The 22304-nt window shown below is 36.3% G+C and overlaps 1 protein-coding gene across 1 annotated transcript; it reads left to right on the forward strand.

Moving 5' to 3' along the window:
• The first annotated feature begins 9354 nt into the window (after positions 1-9354).
• Positions 9355-21857, forward strand: LOC131949198 (fibrillin-1-like). The gene is made up of 2 exons (XM_059310987.1): positions 9355-10792; positions 19912-21857. Exons 1-2 carry the CDS (start codon positions 9355-9357, stop codon positions 21855-21857), a joined length of 3384 nt encoding a protein of 1127 aa, XP_059166970.1.
• Positions 21858-22304: the final 447 nt, after the last annotated feature.

Consider the following 22304-nt stretch of genomic DNA (forward strand, 5'->3'; position numbering starts at 1 on the left):
TAATATAATTAGCAAAATGTGAATGCAAATTATGCAGACGTGTAAGAGTACATTATTGTTGGAGTATTATAATTAGCATTTTATTTATTTTATTCACTGAACGTACTGTTTACTAATAATAATTTTTAAAGTCATCACGTTCATTTGGTGCGCAATGGTTTTAGTCATGAAACTTTATTGTAAATTTTAAATAAACCGGGAGTGATCTCCCCTAAACTTTCTCGAATATTCTTATATAAAATAACAGGGGATGGGAACTCGGGCTATAGACATGATTTTAAATCCATTTTAAATACTTAAAGTTTTAAAAATAGAATAAAATCTCGTAGACAAAAGAATTGCACATCAAGTGAACGCTAAATAAAAAAGCGCATAATAGTGCGCAATATTATTAGTATTTTAAAAATTTACATTAGTTTTTTGAGAAATCGGAAGTAGCGTAAATTTAACAGAAGGTAGAGAATTAGATCTTATACTTACATGTGAAATTTCATTTATCTATCAGAAATAGTACTCAAGTTATAGGCTTTTGAAAAATTCAAAGTAGAAAAAGTACCACTTCCGGTTATCGGAAATCGCTCAAAAGTTGATACGGATCTACGATTTTGATTAAATACTTATATATGAAATTTCATCAGCCTAGCTGTAACGGTACTCAAGTTATCGTGTTTACACACGGACACACAGACAGACAGACACACAGACAGACACACAGACATACGGACAAGATTGCAAAATTATGTTTTTCCGTATCAGTGAGGTGTAAAACGTCGAGATTTGTAAAAATCTCGATTTTTTTTTTGCACGATTACAAGACTTTCTCTATACTTCGTATATACGAGAAAGTAAAAAGTACTGAAAAAAATACATGAATTTATAAAGTGCAATATGGTCGGTAAAACACGGATATTCTAAATACTGCCTTTTATTTAGTTTATACACTGAACATACTGGTTACTAATTATTATTCTATCTTTCGATTTGCGGACAAGCTAGGGGTTTTACATCGTAGCGAGGGAGGGGGGGGGGGGAGGGGGCATTTGTTCCCGGGCGCCGACTTTAGGGGGCGCTAAAATGGGTTGGGGTGCAAATTGAAAGTTTGAAGGCGGGGGGGGGGGGGGGCGGGAGGATGCAAATCAAAAATGTTTGAGGGTTGTGCAAATCAAAAAAAAAATTGAGCGGGGGGGGGGGATAGCAAATCAAACGTTTGAGGGCGGGGTGCCAATCGAAAGTTTAAGGGGGGGGGGTGGAAATTGAAAGTTTGAGGGGGGATGCAAATCGAAAGTTTGTCCCCAGGCGCCGAGAACGGTGGCTACGCCTCTGTTTTATAGTCATTCACTGAGTCAGACACGTCCGCCGGTGCTCGGAAAGGGCTCGATTTGGCGCTACGGGCTAGACTGTGAGCAATATGCCTTTATGATTGCATTTAAATTGTGTTTATGTTTAGCAGTGTTGAGTTTGTTTTTACGTTTGTGTTTTGTTTTTTTTGTTCGTTTGTGTTGTGTTTAGTTTTGTTCTGTTCCCAAGTTGGTACATTTAAAAAAGATTTACCGTGGCGGTGCACGGGTATGTAGCTAGTATCTATATACTACAATCTATATACTACTAAAACTCAAGTTTATTTACATGTTTGTAAATTTATTTATTTATTTATTTATTGATTGTCTGTTCGGTTACAGGAGAGAATCTGCACTATGTGTAAAGCTGTAAAATACGTATTTAGGTAGAGAATAATGTTTTTACAAGCTTTTATTTAACTCACTTCCTCTGTCTGTCGTCAGTCGTCAGTCTAAATCGAAACGCAGGATTTAAAATTCGGATAGTTCTACTTGACCGATACGATTCACATTTGGCACGTGGGTCAAGACATGAAGACAATGCAATCTGAAACTAAATTTGACTTAATTGGATGCCTGATTAATTTTTTATGAATTAATTAAAATTTGGACCGAATTAGTAGGCATGTCTAGCCAACCACACCACACGCGTCATCACCTTCAATAGCTGCGCCATCACGTTCAATGGCTGCGTTCAAAAACCATTGCGCGCCTACTGAACGTGATGTTCAGTAGACGCGCAATGGTTTTTAGTCATGAAATACTATTGAAAATAAAAAATGTAAAGTACTGAAAAAAATTCATAAAAAAATGTTTTAATAACAAGCTTTTATGTACTAATGCACTAAAAAGTAGAAAATAAATTATACACTACTATTTAAATTACTATAAAGAAAAGCGTGGGTCTCTTCTCAAATATTAGTAAAGGTATCCAATAGGTACTAAAGTACTAAAGTGACCCACGCTTTTCTTTATAGTAATTTAAATAGTAATGTATAATATATTTTCTACTTTTTAGTGCATAAGTACATAAAAGCTTGTTATTAAAACGTTTTTTTATGAATTTTTTTTTACCAAACTGTTAATCACAGATTCATGTAAAGACGTTAATTAATCTATTGATATACTCACTGGTAGTTACACCACTTTAATTATAAAAATTCAGAACAAAACAATGTTTTCTAAAAAACTTAATAACTTACATCGGCTTAGTGACGTCACTTGATGTTAAGGCCAAACCTAGAATAGTTTTACAAAAAAAAGGGGGGGGGGGGACGGACCACAAACTAAGAAGGGGTTAATAATTATATCATTTTTAAAATGTAAATACCTTTAGTTGCAGTTTGTGTGGAGTCGTTTTACAAACCAATAATTAAATTTGTGCGACGTTTTGTTCTGTGACAGGACAAATAATCTCAGGACATATAATCTCGGGACAAATGATCTCAGGACAAATGATCTCAGGATAAATGATCTCAGGACAAATGATCTCAGGACAAATGATGTCAGACAAAATATCTCACGGACAAATGATCTCAGGACAAATGATCTCAGGACAAATGATCTCAGGACAAATGATCTCAGGACAAATGATCTCAGGACAAATGATCTCAGGACAAATGATCTCAGGACAAATGATCTCAGGACAAATGATCTCAGGACAAATGATCTCAGGACAAATGATGTCAGACAAAATATCTCACGGACAAATGATCTCAGGACAAATGATCTCAGGACAAATGATCTCAAGGACAAATGATCTCAGGAAAAATGATGTCAGACAAAATATCTCACGGACAAATGATCTCAGGACAAATGATCTCAGGACAAATGATCTCAGGACAAATGATCTCAGGACAAATGATCTCAGGACAAATGATCTCAGGACAAATGATCTCAGGACAAATGATCTCAGGACAAATGATCTCAGGACAAATGATCTCAGGACAAATGATCTCAGGACAAATGATGTCAGACAAAATATCTCACGGACAAATGATCTCAGGACAAATGATCTCAGGACAAATTATCTCAAGGACAAATGATCTCAGGAAAAATGATGTCAGACAAAATATCTCACGGACAAATGATCTCAGGACAAATGATCTCAGGACAAATGATCTCAGGACAAATGATCTCAGGACAAATGATCTCAGGACAAATGATCTCAGAACAAATGATCTCAGGACAAATGATCTCAAGGACAAATGATCTCAGGACAAATGATCTCAGAACAAATGATCTCAGGACAAATGATCTCAGGACAAATGATCTCAGGACAAATGATCTCAGGACAAATGATCTCAGGACAAATGATCTCAGGACAAATGATCTCAGGACAAATGATCTCAGGACAAATGATCTCAGGACAAATGATCTCAGGACAAATGATCTCAGGACAAATGATCTCAGGACAAATGATCTCAGGACAAATGATCTCAGGACAAATGATCTCAGGACAAATGATCTCAGGACAAATGATCTCAGGACAAATGATCTCAGGACAAATGATCTCAGGACAAATGATCTCAGGACAAATGATCTCAGGACAAATGATCTCAGGACAAATGATCTCAGGACAAATGATCTCAGGACAAATGATCTCAGGACAAATGATCTCAGGACAAATTATCTCAGGACAAATTATCTCAGGACAAATGATCTCAGGACAAATGATCTCAGGACAAATGATCTCAGGACAAATGATCTCAGGACAAATGATCTCAGGACAAATGATACCAAGAGAAATTATCTCAAGGACAAATGAACTCATGGAACAAAGACATCAGGACAAAATATATCAGGACAAATGATACCATGGACAAATGATTTGAGACAAAATATCTCAGACAAAATATCTCAAAATAAAATTTCAAGAATACTTAAAATTATTTTAATCGATTTCAATTTTTTTTTAATTGATTGCCTTTTGGTTTTTATATACTATTTTTTTCTTACACATAATAGATCTAATTGTTAGAAATGTTCTGTCGCAATTAGAAAATGTTCGTAGATTAATAATTTGTAAAGTGTAACAATGTAGAAGTGATATTTGTTTAGAGATTGAATAAATTTACCGTAAAGTATTACTGCCGTACACAAAATGTCACTCAAAATTTGATAAAAACAAGAGAATAAGATCTTACACATATTTATACAATTTCGTTTATCTAACTGAAAAGTAACTTATGTTACGGTAATTTATTTACCGGAAATAGAGTAAAGCATTACTTCCATGAAAATCCAAGTATAAAATCCCATACTTATAAATGAAGTTTCGTCTACCTAACCGAAACAGAATTCAAAGTACTCAAGAAACTAGAACAACGTACCACTACTCAAAAATTTATTGAAAGCTTTAAATTTTGTATATTACTTACCTGGGAAATGTGGTCAACATAACCGAATCGGTACTCCTGTTAAGGAAATAAACACATAAACACTGTGGTTGTTTCCTCTTTGGATATTTCCTCTATCATTCGCTGAAATCAGCACTAGTCTACTATATTTTCCATTGTTTTAAAATATTAATTGAAACATACATAATATCAACTGCATAACATATGTCGAGTACCTAAACAATTTTTTATTTAATTATCTTAGGTTATATCTAAGATTACAAAAAGTGATTTATATGTTTTATGTTATTTATATTAGTCTAACGAATAGTAAAAAGCGTCAGTTGTTTTTTTTTTGGTCTAAAATTAGACGACAACACTGAACTTGTACACATTTTAAGGAAAACGACCCATGTTCACTTCTAATGGCCTTCCGTATTTTCCTGGGAAAAGTATTTGGTTCTTGTTACCCCCGGGGTCGATTTACGACCTCACGAAGTAACAAACGATTTTAACATGGACATTTGATATACAGATTATATGAGGCACCCGTCAGTTGCTTTCAGTTTTCATCCACTCGTCGATTAGCATCTCCCCTTCCCCCTCTCGCAACAGTCTGCCTAATTTTAAGCGTCTGCGTCATATGCTAATGCCATAACCAGCAGATGCCCTGAGCGCTAAAAAAAACGTATTATTATGAAGGCTTTCTAGTGGTTTATTTTCGTACCACTGATACTATTTTACTGTTCAATGAAAGACGCCTACAATAAAACATGTGCAAGGCTATCTATAGTTCCAGAAGTATTGATGGAACCTGCTTGATGAAAGATAAGGAAGAAAACGTTTTATAATACGTTGCTAAAAATACTTTTGTTGTGTTTGTTATATACAATTAGCAACATGTTGCAACACAATATTTCAACGAGGAAGAAAACCTAAACGTTTTAAAACCGTTTTAAAAATTAAAGCAGGATTTTATCTGTGAGCGCTATAGCTGTCTCTTTACGTGTATTGGTAATATTAAGGAGCTTGCGGTATCGCGATATGGACCAGTTTGTCACTGGGTCTAAAACGGGTTGTGTGGTGGTGTTTCGAAGGTTGGTCGCGGCCGCTTAAAAACGGGTTGATGTGGCTGATTCATAATTATAAAGTTTATACAATTTATCTAGTAATTCAATATTTAAGTATTTAAAACGATTAACAGGCTTGCTAGAATTTTGTTTTGTTTTTAATCCGGTCTTTCTTATTGAATATGACAATGCATGCCACTAAAACTATTTGCTTTAAAAACGGATCATTGGCTTTTGATCCTTTAAAGATGATTCATTGCTCCTTCTTAAATATGTAGTGGGGGTGGAAGCAGGCGTTGTAACTGAAATATCAATATAAACAAAAAGTGATATTTCAACGCCAAGGGTAGACAACCGTACAGAATATAGTCCAAGTAAAGACAGAACAGTCAGAACCCAACGGGATACAAACCTACAATTCCTCGCCTACCATGCCTCAAGTCAGACGTGTAACCACTTCTGCCAATCAGCTCTACAAAAATAGAGCTTTCATGGCAGACCACTATCACAATTTGTGCACGGAAGACGCGGGCTGGCTTGACTTCTGAACCCCGAAGGGTCTGACCGCTAGCCTCATAAACACAGCAAGGACTATTATTCGACCACACAGGCGATACAAATATAGGGACGACGATAGACACAAATAGTAGCTTCCTTGAATGGGTATAGTGTAAACATAGTGAGGGGGTGGAAACAGGCGTTGTAACTGAAATAGCAATATATATCACTTTCTGTTTGTATTGCTATTTGCTCCTTCTTAGTTCGGGCTCGGCTCTCAGACTATCCACGGCATTACTCTTGTTATCTCCTTTTTGTAATTAAATGTATAAATCTTGTAATTAAATTTTAATGAAAATTTCAATATTTTTTCCGATTAAATAAATATTCTTGCATTGTCATCAAAGACGAACGTATCTGGAATACTATAACGAATTCGCTGTGTTAGAAGCCGGTGCGAACTGAGTTACAAAACTTGCCACAAACCCAAACGTACATTGTGAAATAAATAGAAACATTTAAAAACTGATTTTATTGAAAGAATAATTTACGTATGGTAATGAGTTGTCTACTTTAGTCATCTTGTTTTTAAGTTGTGTGCAATGTTTGAAATTTGCCAACCGTGTCAAATACTGTGGTTATCTCCTATCTAAGGACTACGGAATAAAAATGACGTACTCAATAACACAAGTATTCTATCCAAGTAATTTTACACATACATGAAAGCAGAGTTTGCCAGGTCTATAATGGTCAATCGAGGGGCGGGGGGGGGGTTGCTTTCATGGTAACGGTAACGGCTGGTTGAAAATCCCACCTGCAGTATTTTCTATTTGGAGCAGCTACAGATGTTATCACTCTCAAGGCGATTGTTTAGTGACGTCACGGTAGGCTGGGTACGCTTGAATGGAATACATCGGGAATTAATTAATCATAAGTTCCATCGGGTTACCACAACAGCCATAGTACATCCCTTGTGAAGAAAAGTGTTAATCAAGATAAATTCCTCTTACACATTTCTTCATTCGGAACTGGTCTATTGCTGCGATTTCAGAAACACGTAATTCAGGAACACTCATCGTGGTAGTATATAATTTACACCGTGTCAATTTTATTGAAATATTATTCATTTAAAAATGGAAATCATTTCAAAGCGTCGTATTAATTTATTTTTTCCAGTGCTTGTGCGTTAGTGATATTTTTATTAATTATTTTCCACTGCCGCTCGAATAAAACTTTTCCAAGACCGAAGGACGCCTCTGGTGTAGCTTTATTGGATCGTTTGTGTTCGACGCCCAAAAGGAGGACGCCATGTACTAAGACACCCGCAGGGGCACTCGGGGTGCTAGCCGATATCCACTGGTGGGGCGCCGCTCTCCAGTATTTATATATTTTATGATTTTATGGTTGAAACTTTCCGTGAAGTGTACTCAAGAACATCTAAGACTTTCATATGACGACCAGACGACAGACAGACATTAATACATACATATATATAGGCCTATATATATATATATATATATATATATATATATATATATATATATATATATATATATATATATATATATATATATATATATATATATATATATATATATATATATATATATATATAATAAATAGAAATTTAGAAATACTCGTTTATCTAGATTTATAGTAAAACAAAAACACCACTGGAGAAAAAAACAGTTTTAAGATGAGTGTGATTTTGTACCTACTGTGCTAGTAGTATTTGGCTCCAGTGTTCAATATATTTCTGTGCGTGTAATGGTTAAGCACAAACGTAAAATATGTTTTAGTAAGATCAGTACATTTTTAATTTAGTAAGCATATGCAATAAAATTATATAGGCACTCCTATATGAGTAGAACTTCAGCTTGTCTCTAATGGTTGACCGTAAGTGGTAGGTGCCAGTCGCATCGTATTGCTAAAAAGTTCATCTTTCTTCTTCTTCGTTCTTAATTTTAGTGTTGGAGGGATCCCCTCCAACGCAATTAAGTATAATTGTCAACTGGTTATGCGCCATTGAGGCCCTTGATTCTGATTTCAGAATGCTTTTCCTTTTGGATTTGCTTGCTTAGCCTTTGTTCAACAAAGAACAAACTCCAAGGCAGCAGTTGTTTGATTTTGGAGTTTTCTCTCCTAGAAGATTGGCTGTCCCCAGCTAAAGAGCCTCGTCTGCCCGAGCGTTCGAACTCGAGTCTTTCGGTTTAGCAACCATGAGCTTTACCGTCTCTACAATGTCTGAAACCCAAAAAGTTAATAAGCATGTTATTATTTTAAATAATTTGAAATTATTTTAAGGAAATTCTGAAATTTCTCTTTTTATTAACTTTTTCTTCAAATAGTTGAACTTTGCTGTAATTAAAACATCTCTATTGAAGATGAGAATGTGCAGACTTTCGTGGATAATACCTACGATTCTGGCACTTTGTAAGAATGGAACAGAATTTTTGTAATTCATGCTAGATTTTCTAAAACTAAATCAAATATTGTTGATGAAATTTCAAAATTTATTAATGAAATTTGTAAAGATATTTAAAAAAATAAAGCCGAAAGATAAATAGCAATATTACGAATACTAGTTCTTTAAATTATAATTTATTTATACATTTTATAACTATTTTAATTTTTTTTAAATTGTAGTTTTATAATATTCAAGTGAATAATTGTATTAATGTATTTATCTCATAGTGGTAGACGAACTAACGTGCATTAAATCTTACAGGGCTGGTCAGTGTCCAGACAATGAACCTCTCGGACTTTACAAGTTTCAGCATAGACAAAAGGATGTACTTGTTGTCCACAACCACCCAGTACTACGACGCCTCAGTAAAGATGTGTGCGGCCATTGACTCGACTGTCGTTATGTTTGACACCAACCTCGAGTTCTCGAATGTCAAGACTTACTAGTTGAATAAATATAAAAGTTTTGACGTGTGGATAGATATATTTAAAAATAGAACAAGATACTTTTGGAAGCTTGAGGAAATTAACCTGACATCATGGGCAAGCGCAGAACCTAACGAGGATTGTCGGTTGATTACAACCACAAAATGTTATGTAAGGATCACGACAGATGGACTTAGAGATAAAAGCAGCGGTTCTTATATGGTTAAAGTCCTCTGCAGGGCCATCTGTAATGTCGGATACATCAGGGGACCTGACGGCGTGACGTGTGTGGATGTGAACGAGTGTCTCCAGTCACCGTGCGGACAAACGTGCACCAACTTAGACGGCTCGTACAGATGTGGGTGTAACCAAGGTTACCAGCTGGCGTCGGACCTGACCAGTTGTGTTGACGTTGATGAATGCGGTCTTGATGTTAAGCCCTGTCAGCAACAGTGCCAGAATCAAGTTGGGTCCTACACCTGTTCTTGTAATGCTGGCTATCGTCTAGCCTACGATCTGGTCAGCTGTTTGGACATAGATGAATGTTTACAAAAACCCTGCAGTCAATTGTGCACCAACACTGTTGGTTCTTACCAATGCAGCTGTATGATAGGCTACACACTTAACAGCGACATGAAATCTTGTACCTGTAGCCAGTGGAACTATTTGTGTCAACAGCCTGTCGTATGCAGGAATGGGTTCCAGCTTGTAGGTAACACATGTGTTGATGTGAACGAATGCGACTTGAAAACAGATAACTGCTCACAGATATGCCAGAACTCTGCAGGTAGCTACACCTGTAGCTGCTATGATGGTTACGTAATGGACAAACTTGGCGACTGTGTTGACGTGAACGAGTGTCTGAGTTCACAATGTCAACAGATCTGTACAAATTTGAACGGTTCCTACAGCTGTGGATGTCGCCAAGGGTTCGTGTTGGCCAGGGATAACAAAACATGTGAGGACATAGACGAGTGTCAAACTACAACACACAACTGCTCACAGTTATGTAACAACACTGTAGGTGGTTACACCTGTAGCTGCCATCAAGGTTATGAGTTACACAACGACAGCAGATTTCTCTGTGTGGATGTCGACGAATGTGGTTTAGGAACTGACAACTGTTCTGATGGTTGTAACAACACGGCCGGTAGCTACGTGTGTACATGTAAGGACGGCTATCACATTGACACACACGATCCTTTCACCTGTGTGGATATGGATGAGTGTCAACAAGACCGACACAATTGTACACAAAATTGTACAAATTCTGTTGGCTCGTACGTCTGTAGTTGTTTCCATGGTTACCGTTTTAACAATAAGAGTAGCTCGTGTTTGGATATCGACGAGTGTAAAGAAAACTCAGACACCTGTGAAAATACCTGTGTCAACACATTAGGTTCTTACACCTGTAGCTGCCCATTAGGTTACCAACTTGACCAAGATGGTAGCTCCTGTGTCAAGACCAGATCACAACCATCTTGTCCCTGCTCCTGTAGGACTCAGACCAGAATCAACATGTCCAGTAATCTAATGGCCGTTCAGAAAGAAATTGACCAGATCAAAAAGAACTTGACCGTTGAGACTCACGACCTGTCGTCCTACATACGGAGCAAGACTTCCGCAACAGACGACAGAACGTCTGCTGATACTATTGGTTCGCTTGGCGCAGCACTCTTTGGTTTCACAATTGTTTTTGTGCTGGTTCCTGATATATTTGCTGTTTTCCAGTTCGTCTTGCCCAAACTTTGGCGCGCCTGGAGAGGAGATTAGTTGCTGTTTTTTTATTCATGTTGTTTTATTTATGGTTTGATGTTTTTGACACTCTTTAACTAACCAAACATTTAAAACTTTGAAACTGTATAGTTACGATTTTTAAAAATACTTTATTGTTTACCCATTGATTGAAACACTTTTCAGGGGGATTAACAATCCATATTTATTTAGATTTTTATTATTTTTTTCTTCTTCTTCTAATTAATTAACCAAACTTTTAAATAAAAAAATATCTATTTACTTCTAACTTCGAGAAGTCTGTATATCATTTTTGTTGGTTCGTCTGTTCTGTTAGATGAGATCATCTGCATTATGTGTAAACTGTAAATTAGCTATTTATGTTAAGAATAATGTTCTTTTTTCCCCAACTGTTAAACACAAATTTATTTAAAGAAGTTAATTAATTTATTGATATATGTATTTGCAGAAACACTACTTTAATTTAAAAGTTCAGAATAATAACTAAATTTAAAATTTAAAAAAAAAATAAAAAAAACATTCACCGGCTTTGTGACGTCACTTGATTTGATTTTTTAAACTTATTTTCAAAACAAATATGTCAGCTTCCGTGGAAGGCAATGTTGCCCATTCTGAAGTTAAACGCACGCATTATAAAGCTAAATGCACATTGCGATTTGTTCTAATTAAAAAATATTAGTTTGACGTTTGCTTTAATAAGTTTTTAAAAACTGTGGTTCGAGTTCAGAAAATATTATAGTAATACATTGATTTTTTAAAGACAAAAACATACAAATTCAGGTTTGATTTCTTGTTAGATGTGAATGATAAAGTTGCCTATTGGGACTTGGAAGATACGGGGCACGTAACTTAGAGTTCAGCAGGTGAAGTAAAGTCCACATGTGACCTCAGCATATGAAGGGATTGAGTGCTTAGACCCACGCTCAGCCGAAATCGGAGTTTTAAAAGACAAAAACATGTTGTCCGAGGTGTTACGTCTTTTTATTATGGGGTCTGGCATTTTGTGACGATGTGTGACTGTAGGGAGGAGAGGGGAAAGATAAAAATCGTCAAACAAGCGTGGGGTATCATATACGGATGACCCGCGTAACCCAGTTATCTAAGGATAACAGGTAGTCTAATTTCTTTTCACTTCTGAAAAAACCTGACACTGCTTTAACAATTGTTGTTTTAAATATTTCATTACGTTTGCCTGAATTTTCTTCTATGCAACATTTGTAAACATTTTTAGATAATAAACTGCACCAATAGTTTTACACAGTGTTGACTTTATATAAGCTTTTATTTACTTCACAGTGTTTGTACATTTGTTTGTTTGAAGATTGTGTCACGTCCTTTTACTCAATTTTAACCAACTTTCAAGATACATTCATGTCTCACGACAATGCAAGAGTATATATCTATAATATAAGCGGGCTGGTAGTGTGTCAGTCCTTTCGTCATCGATGTAGATTTTGGAACCATAAAAGTAAATATCGCACCATGCAGTGCTTTTTAGTTTATCGCAGTGTCTTATTACAAGTGGTAGAGTAGGGTTTGATTATATAACGACATAAAGTTATTTTATAATTGCCAGTGTTTTTACTCTTTTGCATAACGTAAAGAAAATATTAAATACACGCACATTCCTAAAAGATATTAAAAGGATCAATGTCAAATATCATTTTCGTTTATATTCCTTGAAAAAGTGGATACATTTTAATAACATAATAACAGTAGGGTGAAAAATCTAATTAAACTGTTTAGTAATTTTGACAAGGGAAGTAATATAAAAATAAATGTGAATGCAAAATCTCCAATACGGAATAATTTTTGGAATAATATAATTAGCAAAATGTGAATGCAAATTATGCAGACGTGTAAGAGTACATTATTGTTGGAGTATTATAATTAGCATTGATGGATAAAATACTAACTTTTATTTATTTTATTCACTGTACGTACTGTTTACTAATAATATTTTTTAAAGTCATCACGTTCATTTGGTGCGCAATGGTTTTAGTCATGAAACTTTATTGTAAATTTTTAAAAAGTACTGAAAAATACATTGAATTTATAAAGTGCAATATGGTCGGTAAAACACGGATATTCTAAATACTGCCTTTTATTTAGTTTATACACTGAACATACTGGTTACTAATTATTATTCTATCTTTCGATTTGCGGACAAGCTAGGGGTTTTACAGCGTAGCGAGGGGTGGGGGGCATATGTCCCCGGGCGCCGACTTTAGGGGGCGCTAAAATGGGTTGGGGGTGCAAATCGAAAGTTTGAGGGCGGGGGGGGGGGGGGCGGGAGGATGCAAATCAAAAATGTTTGAAGGTGGTGCAAATAAGAAAAAAATTTGAGCGGGGGGAGGGATAGCAAATCAAACGTTTGAGGGCGGGGTGCAAATCGAAAGTTTAAGGGGGGGGGGTGGAAATTGAAAGTTTGAGGGGGGATGCAAATCGAAAGTTTGCCCCCAGGCGCCGAGAAGGGTGGCTTCGCCTCTGTTTTATAGTCATTCACTGAGTCAGACACGTCCGCCGGTGCTCGGAAAGGGCTCGATTTGGCGCTACGGGCTAGACTGTGAGCAATATGCCTTTATGATTGCATTTAAATTGTGTTTATGTTATCAGTGTTGTGTTTGTTTTTTCGTTTGTGTTTTTTTTTTGTTCCTTTGTGTTGTGTTTAGTTTTGTTCTGTTCCCAAGTTGGTACATTTAAAAAAGATTTACCGTGGCGGTGCACGGGTATGTAGCTAGTATCTATATACTACAATCTATATACTACTAAATCTCAAGTTTATTTACATGTTTGTAAATTAAATTTATTTATTTATTTATTTTTGTTTGTCTTTTCGGTTACAGGAGAGAATCTGCACAATGTGTAAAGCTGTAAAATACGTATTTAGGTAGAGAATAATGTTTTTTTTTTACCAAACTGTTAATCACAGATTAATTTAAAGACGTTACACCACTTTAATTATAAAAATTCAGAACAAACACATTGTTTTCTAAAAAACTTAATAACTTTCATCGGCTTAGTGACGTCACTTGATGTTAAGGCCAAACCTAGAATAGTTTTACAAAAATAAAAGGGGGGGGGACCACAAACTAAGAAGGGGTTAATAATTATATCATTTTTAAAATATAAAAATCTTTAGTTGCAGTTTGTGTCGAGTCGTTTTACAAACCAATAATTATATTTGTGCGACGTTTTGTTCTGTGACAGGACAAATGATCTCAGGAAAATTATCTCAGGACAAATGATCTCAGGACAAATGATCTCAGGACAAATGATCTCAGGACAAATGATCTCAGGACAAATGATCTCAGGACAAATGATCTCAGGACAAATGATCTCAGGACAAATGATCTCAGGAAAATTATCTCAGGACAAATGATCTCAGGACAAATGATCTCAGGACAAATGATCTCAGGACAAATGATCTCAGGACAAATGATCTCAGGACAAATGATCTCAGGACAAATGATCTCAGGACAAATGATCTCAGGACAAATGATCTCAGGACAAATGATCTCAGGACAAATGATCTCAGGACAAATGATCTCAGGACAAATGATCTCAGGACAAATGATCTCAGGAAAATTATCTCAGGACAAATGATCTCAGGACAAATGATCTCAGGACAAATGATTTCAGGACAAATGATCTCAGGACAAATGATCTCAGGACAAATGATCTCAGGACAAATGATCTTAGGACAAATTATATCAAGAGAAATTATCTCAAGGACAAATGAACTCATGGAATAAAGACATCAGGACAAAATATATCAGGACAAATGATACCATGGACAAATGATTTGAGACAAAATATCTCAGATAAAATATCTCAAAATAAAATTTTAAGAGTATTTAAAATTATTGTAATCGATTTCAATTTTTTAAATTGATTGCCTTTTGGTTTTTATATACTATTTTTTTCTTACACATAATAATTGTTAGAAATGTTCTGTCGCAATTAGAAATATGTTCGTAGATTAATAATTTGTAAAATGTAACAATGTAGAAGTGATATTTGTTTAGAGATTGAATAAAATTACCGTAAAGTATTACTACCGTACACAGAATGTCACTCAAAATTGGATAAAAACAAGAGAATAAGATCTTATACCTATTTATAAAATTTCGTTTATCTAACTGAATAGGAACTTATGTTACGGTAATTTATTTACCGGAAATAGAGTAAAGCATCACTTCCATATATCGCAGGTAATTACATGAAGTAATCCAAGTATAAAATACCATACTTATATATGAAACTCCGTCTACCTAACTGAAACAGTATTCAAAGTAAGCTACTCAAGAAACTAGAACAACTTACCACTGCTAAAAAATTTATTGAAAGCTTTAAATTTTGTGTAATACTTTCCAGGGAAATTTGGTCAACATAACTGAAACGGTACCTGCTAAGGAAATAAACACTGTGGTTATTACCGGATGTGAGAGGATTTAAGCACTTAGGGTATATCCTCTATCATTAACTAAAATAAGCACTAGTCTGCGATATTAAAAAAAATCAATAGAAAAATACGTTATATCAACTGCATAACATGTGTCGAGTACCTAAACATTTTTAAAATTTAATTATCTATGTGTAAGATTCAAAAGTGATTTATATGTTAACGTGTAGGCCTACTGTTATTATAAGTCTAACGAATAGTAAAAAGCGTCAGTTTTTTTTTTCGTCTCAAATTAGTAGACAACATTGCTCAGAAAATTTAATATTTGAGGAAGTAGCCTCCCTTACAAAAAAACTCGAATAAAGCGTTCTGTGGTCATCTCTAGTCGTAGAGGCTGACCAACAACTATCCCATATGACCGAAGTACACGCAAAATTAAAAAGCAATATAGCCAGATGTACACACCCAAAGTGTCCTAAAAATTGTTTGCTAATTCACCACGAGTTTCAGAATAATGTACACTGTTTTATTTAAGGAAAACGGCCCATGTTCACTTCCAGACTTTTTTTCTCCGGGGGGGGGGGGGGGCTCTTGGAATTTTCGGGGGGGGGGGGTGACTTTCTTCGGTGGGGGGGGGGGGTCGGGCACTGTTAAAAGTATATATTTTCTATATAGATTATATAAATTTCATTCCGTTCGGGGGGGGGGGGGGGCGGTAAAAAAATTTCGGGCGGGGGGGGGGGGAGGGGGGGGCTGGAAGAGATGCCTGGAAGAAACTCTGGTTACCACCGGGGGTCGATTTACGACCTCACGAAGTAACAAATGATTTTAACATGGACATTTGATAATGGCACTGGTCAGTTGCTTTCAGTTTTCATTCACTTGTCGATTTGCATCTCCCCTTCCCCCTCTCGCAACAGTCTGCCTAATTTTAAGCGTCTGCGTCATATGCTAGTGCAATAACCAGCAGATGTCCTGAGCGCTAAAAAAACGTATTATTATGAAGGCTTTCTAGTGGTTTATTTTCGTACCACTGATACTATTTTACTGTTCAATGAAAGACGCCTACAATAAAACATGTGCAAGGCTATCTATAGTTCCAGAAGTATTGATGGAACCTGCTTGATGAAAGATAAGGAAGAAAACGTTTTATAATACGTTGCTAAAAATACTTTTGTTGTGTTTGTTATATACAATTAGCAACATGTTGCAACACAATATTTCAACGAGGAAGAAAACCTAAACGTTTTAAAACCGTTTTAAAAATTAAAGCAGGATTTTATCTGTGAACGCTATAGCTGTCTCTTTACGTGTATTGGTAATATTAAGGAGCTTGCGGTATCGCCATATGGACCAGTTATTCGACGAGTACCAGTTGTCGCTGGGTCTAAAACGGGTTGTGTGGTGGTGTTTCGAAGGTTGGTCGCGGCCGCTTAAAAACGGGTTGATGTGGCTGATTCATAATTATAAAGTTTATACAATTTATCTAGTAATTCAATATTTAAGTATTTAAAACGATTAACAGGCTTGCTAGAATTTTGTTTTGTTTTTAATCCGGCCTTTCTTATTGAATATGACAATGCATGCCACTAAAACTATTTGCTTTAAAAACGGATCATTGGCTTTTGATCCTTTAAAGACGATTCATTGCTCCTTCTTAAACATGTAGAGGGGGTGGAAGCAGGCGTTGTAACTGAAATATCAATATAAACAAAAAGTGATATTTCAACGCCAAGGGTAGACAACCGTACAGAATATAGTCCAAGTAAAGACAGAACAGTCAGAACCCAACGGGATCCAAACCTACAATTCCTCGCCTGCCATGCCTGCCATGCCTCAAGTCAGACGTGTAACCACTTCTGCCAATCAGCTGTACAAAATAGAGCTTTCATAGCAGACCACTATCACAATTTGTGCACGGAAGACGCGGGCTGGCTTGACCTCAGAACCCCGAAGGGTCTGACCGCTAGCCTCGTAAACACAGCAAGGACTATTATTCGACCACACAGGCGATACAAATATAGGGACGACGATACACACAAATAGTAGCTTCCTTAAATGGGTATAGTGTAAACATGTAGAGGGGGTGGAACCAGGCGTTGTAACTGAAATAGCAATATATATCACTTTCTGTTTATATTTCTATTTGCTCCATCTTAGTTCGGGCTCGGCTCTCAGACTATCAACGGCATTACTCTTGTTATCTCCTTTTTTAATTAAATGTATAAATCTTGTAATTAAATTTTAATGACAAGTTCAATATTTTTTTTCCCGATTAAATAAATGTTCTTGCATTGTCATCAAAGACGAACGTATCTGGAATACTATAACGAATTCGCTGTGTTAGAAGCCGGTGCGAACTGAGTTACAAAACTTGCCACAAACCCAAACGTACATTGTGAAATAAATAGAAAAATTTAATAACTGATTTTATTGAAAGAATAGTTTACGTATGGTAATGAGTTGTCTATTTTGGTCTTCTTGTTTTTAAGTTGTGCGCAATGTTTGAAATCTGCCAACCGTGTCAAATACTGTGGTTATCTCCTATCTAAGGACTACGGAATAAAAATGACGTACTCAATAACACAAGTATTCTATCCAAGTAATTTTACACATACATGAAAGCAGAGTTTGCCAGGTCTATAATGGTCAATCGAGGGGCGGGGGTTGCTATCATGGTAACGGTAACGGCTGGTTGAAAATCCCACCTACAGTATTTTCTATTTGGAGCAGCTACAGATGTTATCACTCTCAAGGCGATTGTTTAGTGACGTCACGGTAGGCTGGGTACGCTTGAATGGAATACATCGGGAATTAATTAATCATAAGTTCCATCGGGTTACCACAACAGCCATAGTACATCCCTTGTGAAGAAAAGTGTTAATCAAGATAAATTCCTCTTACACATTTCTTCATTCGGAACTGGTCTATTGCTGCGATTTCAGAAACACGTAATTCAGGAACACTCATCGTGGTAGTATTTAATTTACACCGTGTCAATTTTATTGAAATATTATTCATTTAAAAATGGAAATCATTTCAAAGTGTCGTATTAATTTATTTTTTCCAGTGCTTGTGCGTTAGTGATATTTTTATTAATTATTTTCCACTGCCGCTCCAATAAAACTTTTCCAAGACCGAAGGTCGCCTCTGGTGTAGCTTTATTGGATCGTTTGTGCTCGTTTGTGCTCGACGCCCAAAAGGAGGACGCCATGTACTAAGACACCCGCAGGGGCACTCGGGGTGCTAGCCGATATCCACTGGTGGGGCGCCGCTCTCCAGTATTGATATATTTTATGATTTTATGGTTGAAACTTTCCGTGAAGTGTACTCAAGAACATCTAAGACTTTCATATGACGACCAGATGACAGACAGACATTAATACATACATATATATAGGCCTATATATATATATATATATATATATATATATATATATATATATATATATATATATATATATATATATATATATATATATATATATATATATATATATATATATAATAAATAGAAATTTAGAAATACTCGTTTATCTAGATTTATAGTAAAACAAAAACACCACTGGAGAAAAAAAACAGTTTTAAGATGAGTGTGATTTTGTAAATACTGTGCTAGTAGTATTTGGCTCCAGTGTTCAATATATTTCTGTGCGTGTAATGGTAAAGCACAAACGTAAAATATATGTTTTAGTAAGATCAGTGCATTTTTAATTTAGTAAGCATATGCAATAAAATGATATAGACACTCCTATATGAGTAGAACTTCAGCTTGTCTCTAATAGTTGACTGTAAGTGGTAGGTGTCAGTCGTATCGTATTGTTAAAAAGTTCATCTTTCTTATTCTTCGTTCTTTATTTTAGTGTTGGAGGGGATCCCCTCTAACGCAATTAAGTATACGTGTCAACTGGTTATGCGCCATTGAGGCAATTGACTCTGATTTCAAAATGCTTTTCTTTTTTAATTTGCTTCCATAGCCTTTGTTCAACAAAGAACTAACTACAAGGCAGCATTTGTTTGATTTTGGAGTTGTCTCTCACAGAAGAGTGGCTAAAGAGCCTCGTCTGCCCGAGGGTTCGAACTCGAGACTTTCGGTTTAGCAACCATGAGCTTTACCGACTCGACAACGTCTGAACACCAGAAAGTTAATAAGCATGCTATTATTTAAAATAATTTTAAATTATTTTAAGAAAATTCTGAAATTTCTCTTTTAATTAATTTTTTCTTCCAATAGTTGACCTTTGCTGTAATTGAAACTTCTCTGTCGAAGATGAGAATGTGCAGGCTTTCGTGGATAATACCTACGATTCTGGCACTTTGTAAGAATGGCACAGAATTTTTGTAATCCATGCTAGATTTTCCAAAACTAAATCAAATATTGTTGATGAAATTTAAAAATTTATCAATGAAATGTGTAAAGATATTTAAAATTAAAGTTGAAAGATAAATAGCAATATTACGAATACTAGTTCTTTAAATTATAATTTATTTATACATTTTATAACTATTTTAATTTTTTTTTAATTGTAGTTTTATAATAATCAAGTGAATACTTATTATTGATTATTGTATTTATCTTATAGTGGAAACGATTTAACGTGTATAAAATCTTACAGGGCTAGTCAGTGTCCAGACAACCAACCTCTCAGACTTTACAAGTTTCAGCATAGACAAAAGAATGTACTTGTTGTCCACAACCACCCAGTACTACGAAGCTTCAGTAAAGATGTGTGCGGCCATCGACTCGACTGTCGTTATGTTTGACACCAACCTCGAGTTCTCGAATGTCAAGACTTACTTGTTAAGTAAATATAAAAGTTTTGACGTGTGGGTGGACATATTCAAAAATAGAACAGGATACTTTTGGAAGCTAGGGGAGGTTGACCAGACAACATGGGCAAACGCAGAACCTAACGATGGTTGCCAGTTGAGTGCAACCACAAAATGTTACGTAAGGAGCACGACAGATGGACTTAAAGATAAAAGCAGCGGTTCTTTTATGTTTAAAGTCCTCTGTAAAGCCTTCTGTAATGTCGGATACATTCGGGGACCTGACGGCGTGTCGTGTGTGGATGTGAACGAGTGTCTCCAGTCACCGTGCGGACAAACCTGCACCAACATAGACGGCTCGTACAGATGTGGGTGTAACCAAGGTTACCAGCTGGCGTCGGACCTGACAAGTTGTAATGACGTTGATGAATGCGGTCTTGATGTTAAACCCTGTCAGCAACAGTGCCAGAACCAAGTTGGGTCCTACACCTGTTCTTGTAATGCTGGCTATCGTCTAGCCTACGACCTGGTCAGCTGTTTGGACATAGATGAATGTATACAAAAACCCTGCAGTCAATTTTGCACCAACACTGTTGGCTCTTACAAGTGCAGCTGTGGGTTTGGCTATACGCTTAACAGCGACATGAAATCATGCAGTTGTAGCAAAACTCCTTTGAATTTGTTGTGTCAACAGCCTTTTGTATGCAGGAATGGGTTCCAGATTGTAGATAACACATGTGTTGATGTGAACGAATGCGACTTGAAAACAGATAACTGCTCACAGATATGCCAGAACTCTGCAGGTAGCTACACATGCAGCTGCTATGATGGTTACGTAATGGACAAACTTGGCGATTGTGTTGACGTGAACGAGTGTCTGAGTTCATCATGTCAACAGATCTGTACAAATTTGAACGGTTCCTACAGCTGTGGATGTCGCCAAGGGTTCGTGTTGGCCAGGGATAACAAAACATGTGAAGACATAGACGAGTGTCAAACTACAACACACAACTGCTCCCAGTTATGTAACAACACTGTAGGTGGTTACACCTGTAGCTGCCATCAAGGTTATGAGTTACACAACGACAGCAGATTTCTCTGTGTGGATGTCGACGAATGTGGTTTAGGAACTGACAACTGTTCTGAAGGTTGTAACAACACGGCAGGTAGCTACGTGTGTACATGTAAGGACGGCTATCACATTGACACACACGATCCTTTCACCTGTGTGGATATGGATGAGTGTCAACAAGGCCGACACAATTGTACACAAAACTGTACAAATTCTATTGGCTCGTACGTCTGTAGTTGTTTCCATGGTTACCGTTTAGACAACAAAGACAACGTCACTTGCTTGGATATCAACGAGTGTAAAGAAAACGTACACACCTGTGAAAATACCTGTGTGAATACATTAGGTTCTTACACCTGTACCTGCCCATTAGGTTACCAACTTGACCAAGATGGTAGCTCCTGTGTCAAGACCAGATCACAACCATCTTGTCCCTGCTCCTGTAGGACTCAGACCAGAATCAACATGTCCAGTACTCTAATGGCCGTTCAGAAAGAAATTGACCAGATCAAAAAGAACTTGACCGTTGAGACTCACGACCTGTCGTCCTACATACGGAGCAAGACTTCCGCTACAGACGACAGAACGTCTGCTGATACTATTGGTTCGCTTGGCGCAGCACTCTTCGGTTTCACCGTTGGTTTTGTGCTGGTTCCTGATATAGCTGCTGTTTTCCAGTTCGTCTTGCGCAAACTTCGGCGCGCCTTTCGAGAAGATTAAATAAAGCGTTGTATTCATGTTTCTCTTATTTACAGTTCATTGTTTCTAAGACATTATATTAAAACCACCATTTCATTAAATATCGCTTTTATTTACAGTTCGTATTTTAAAGACACTATAGTATTTTGTTTTGGCAATTGTTAAATTTGTATTGTTCATTTTAAGACATGTATTTCCTTCGATAAAAGTACAAAGTACAAGCAAATTGACACAACTTTTGCAATTGTTTAATATTTTTATACTTGTATATGTATTAATAAACTTCATCAATAACTGTAACAATACTGCTTTTATTGATTAGTTTTTGTTTATCAACTTTACATTATCAACACCTACGTCTCAATAGCAGCTTGTAAGTTTTAATCTTAAGGGTGGTTCGCTGTAACCTTCATCTAGATTTGGTATTCAGTGGGTCTTTCCTTTGTCGACCAGACAAGGCAGTGGCGT

This window comes from Physella acuta, unplaced genomic scaffold (assembly GCF_028476545.2).
Source record: "Physella acuta isolate Inbredline_101_S28 unplaced genomic scaffold, ASM2847654v3 ptg000677l, whole genome shotgun sequence".
Lineage (NCBI taxonomy): Eukaryota > Metazoa > Mollusca > Gastropoda > Physidae > Physella > Physella acuta.

Coding starts and splice junctions, on each gene's coding strand:
- LOC131949198 (XM_059310987.1), top strand. CDS start 9,355: ATGGTTAAAGTCCTCTGCAGGGCCATCTGTAATGTCGGATACATCAGG. Junction 10,793..19,911: donor AACGTCTGCTGATACTATTG/GTTCGCTTGGCG, acceptor AAAATCTTACAG/GGCTAGTCAGTGTCCAGACA.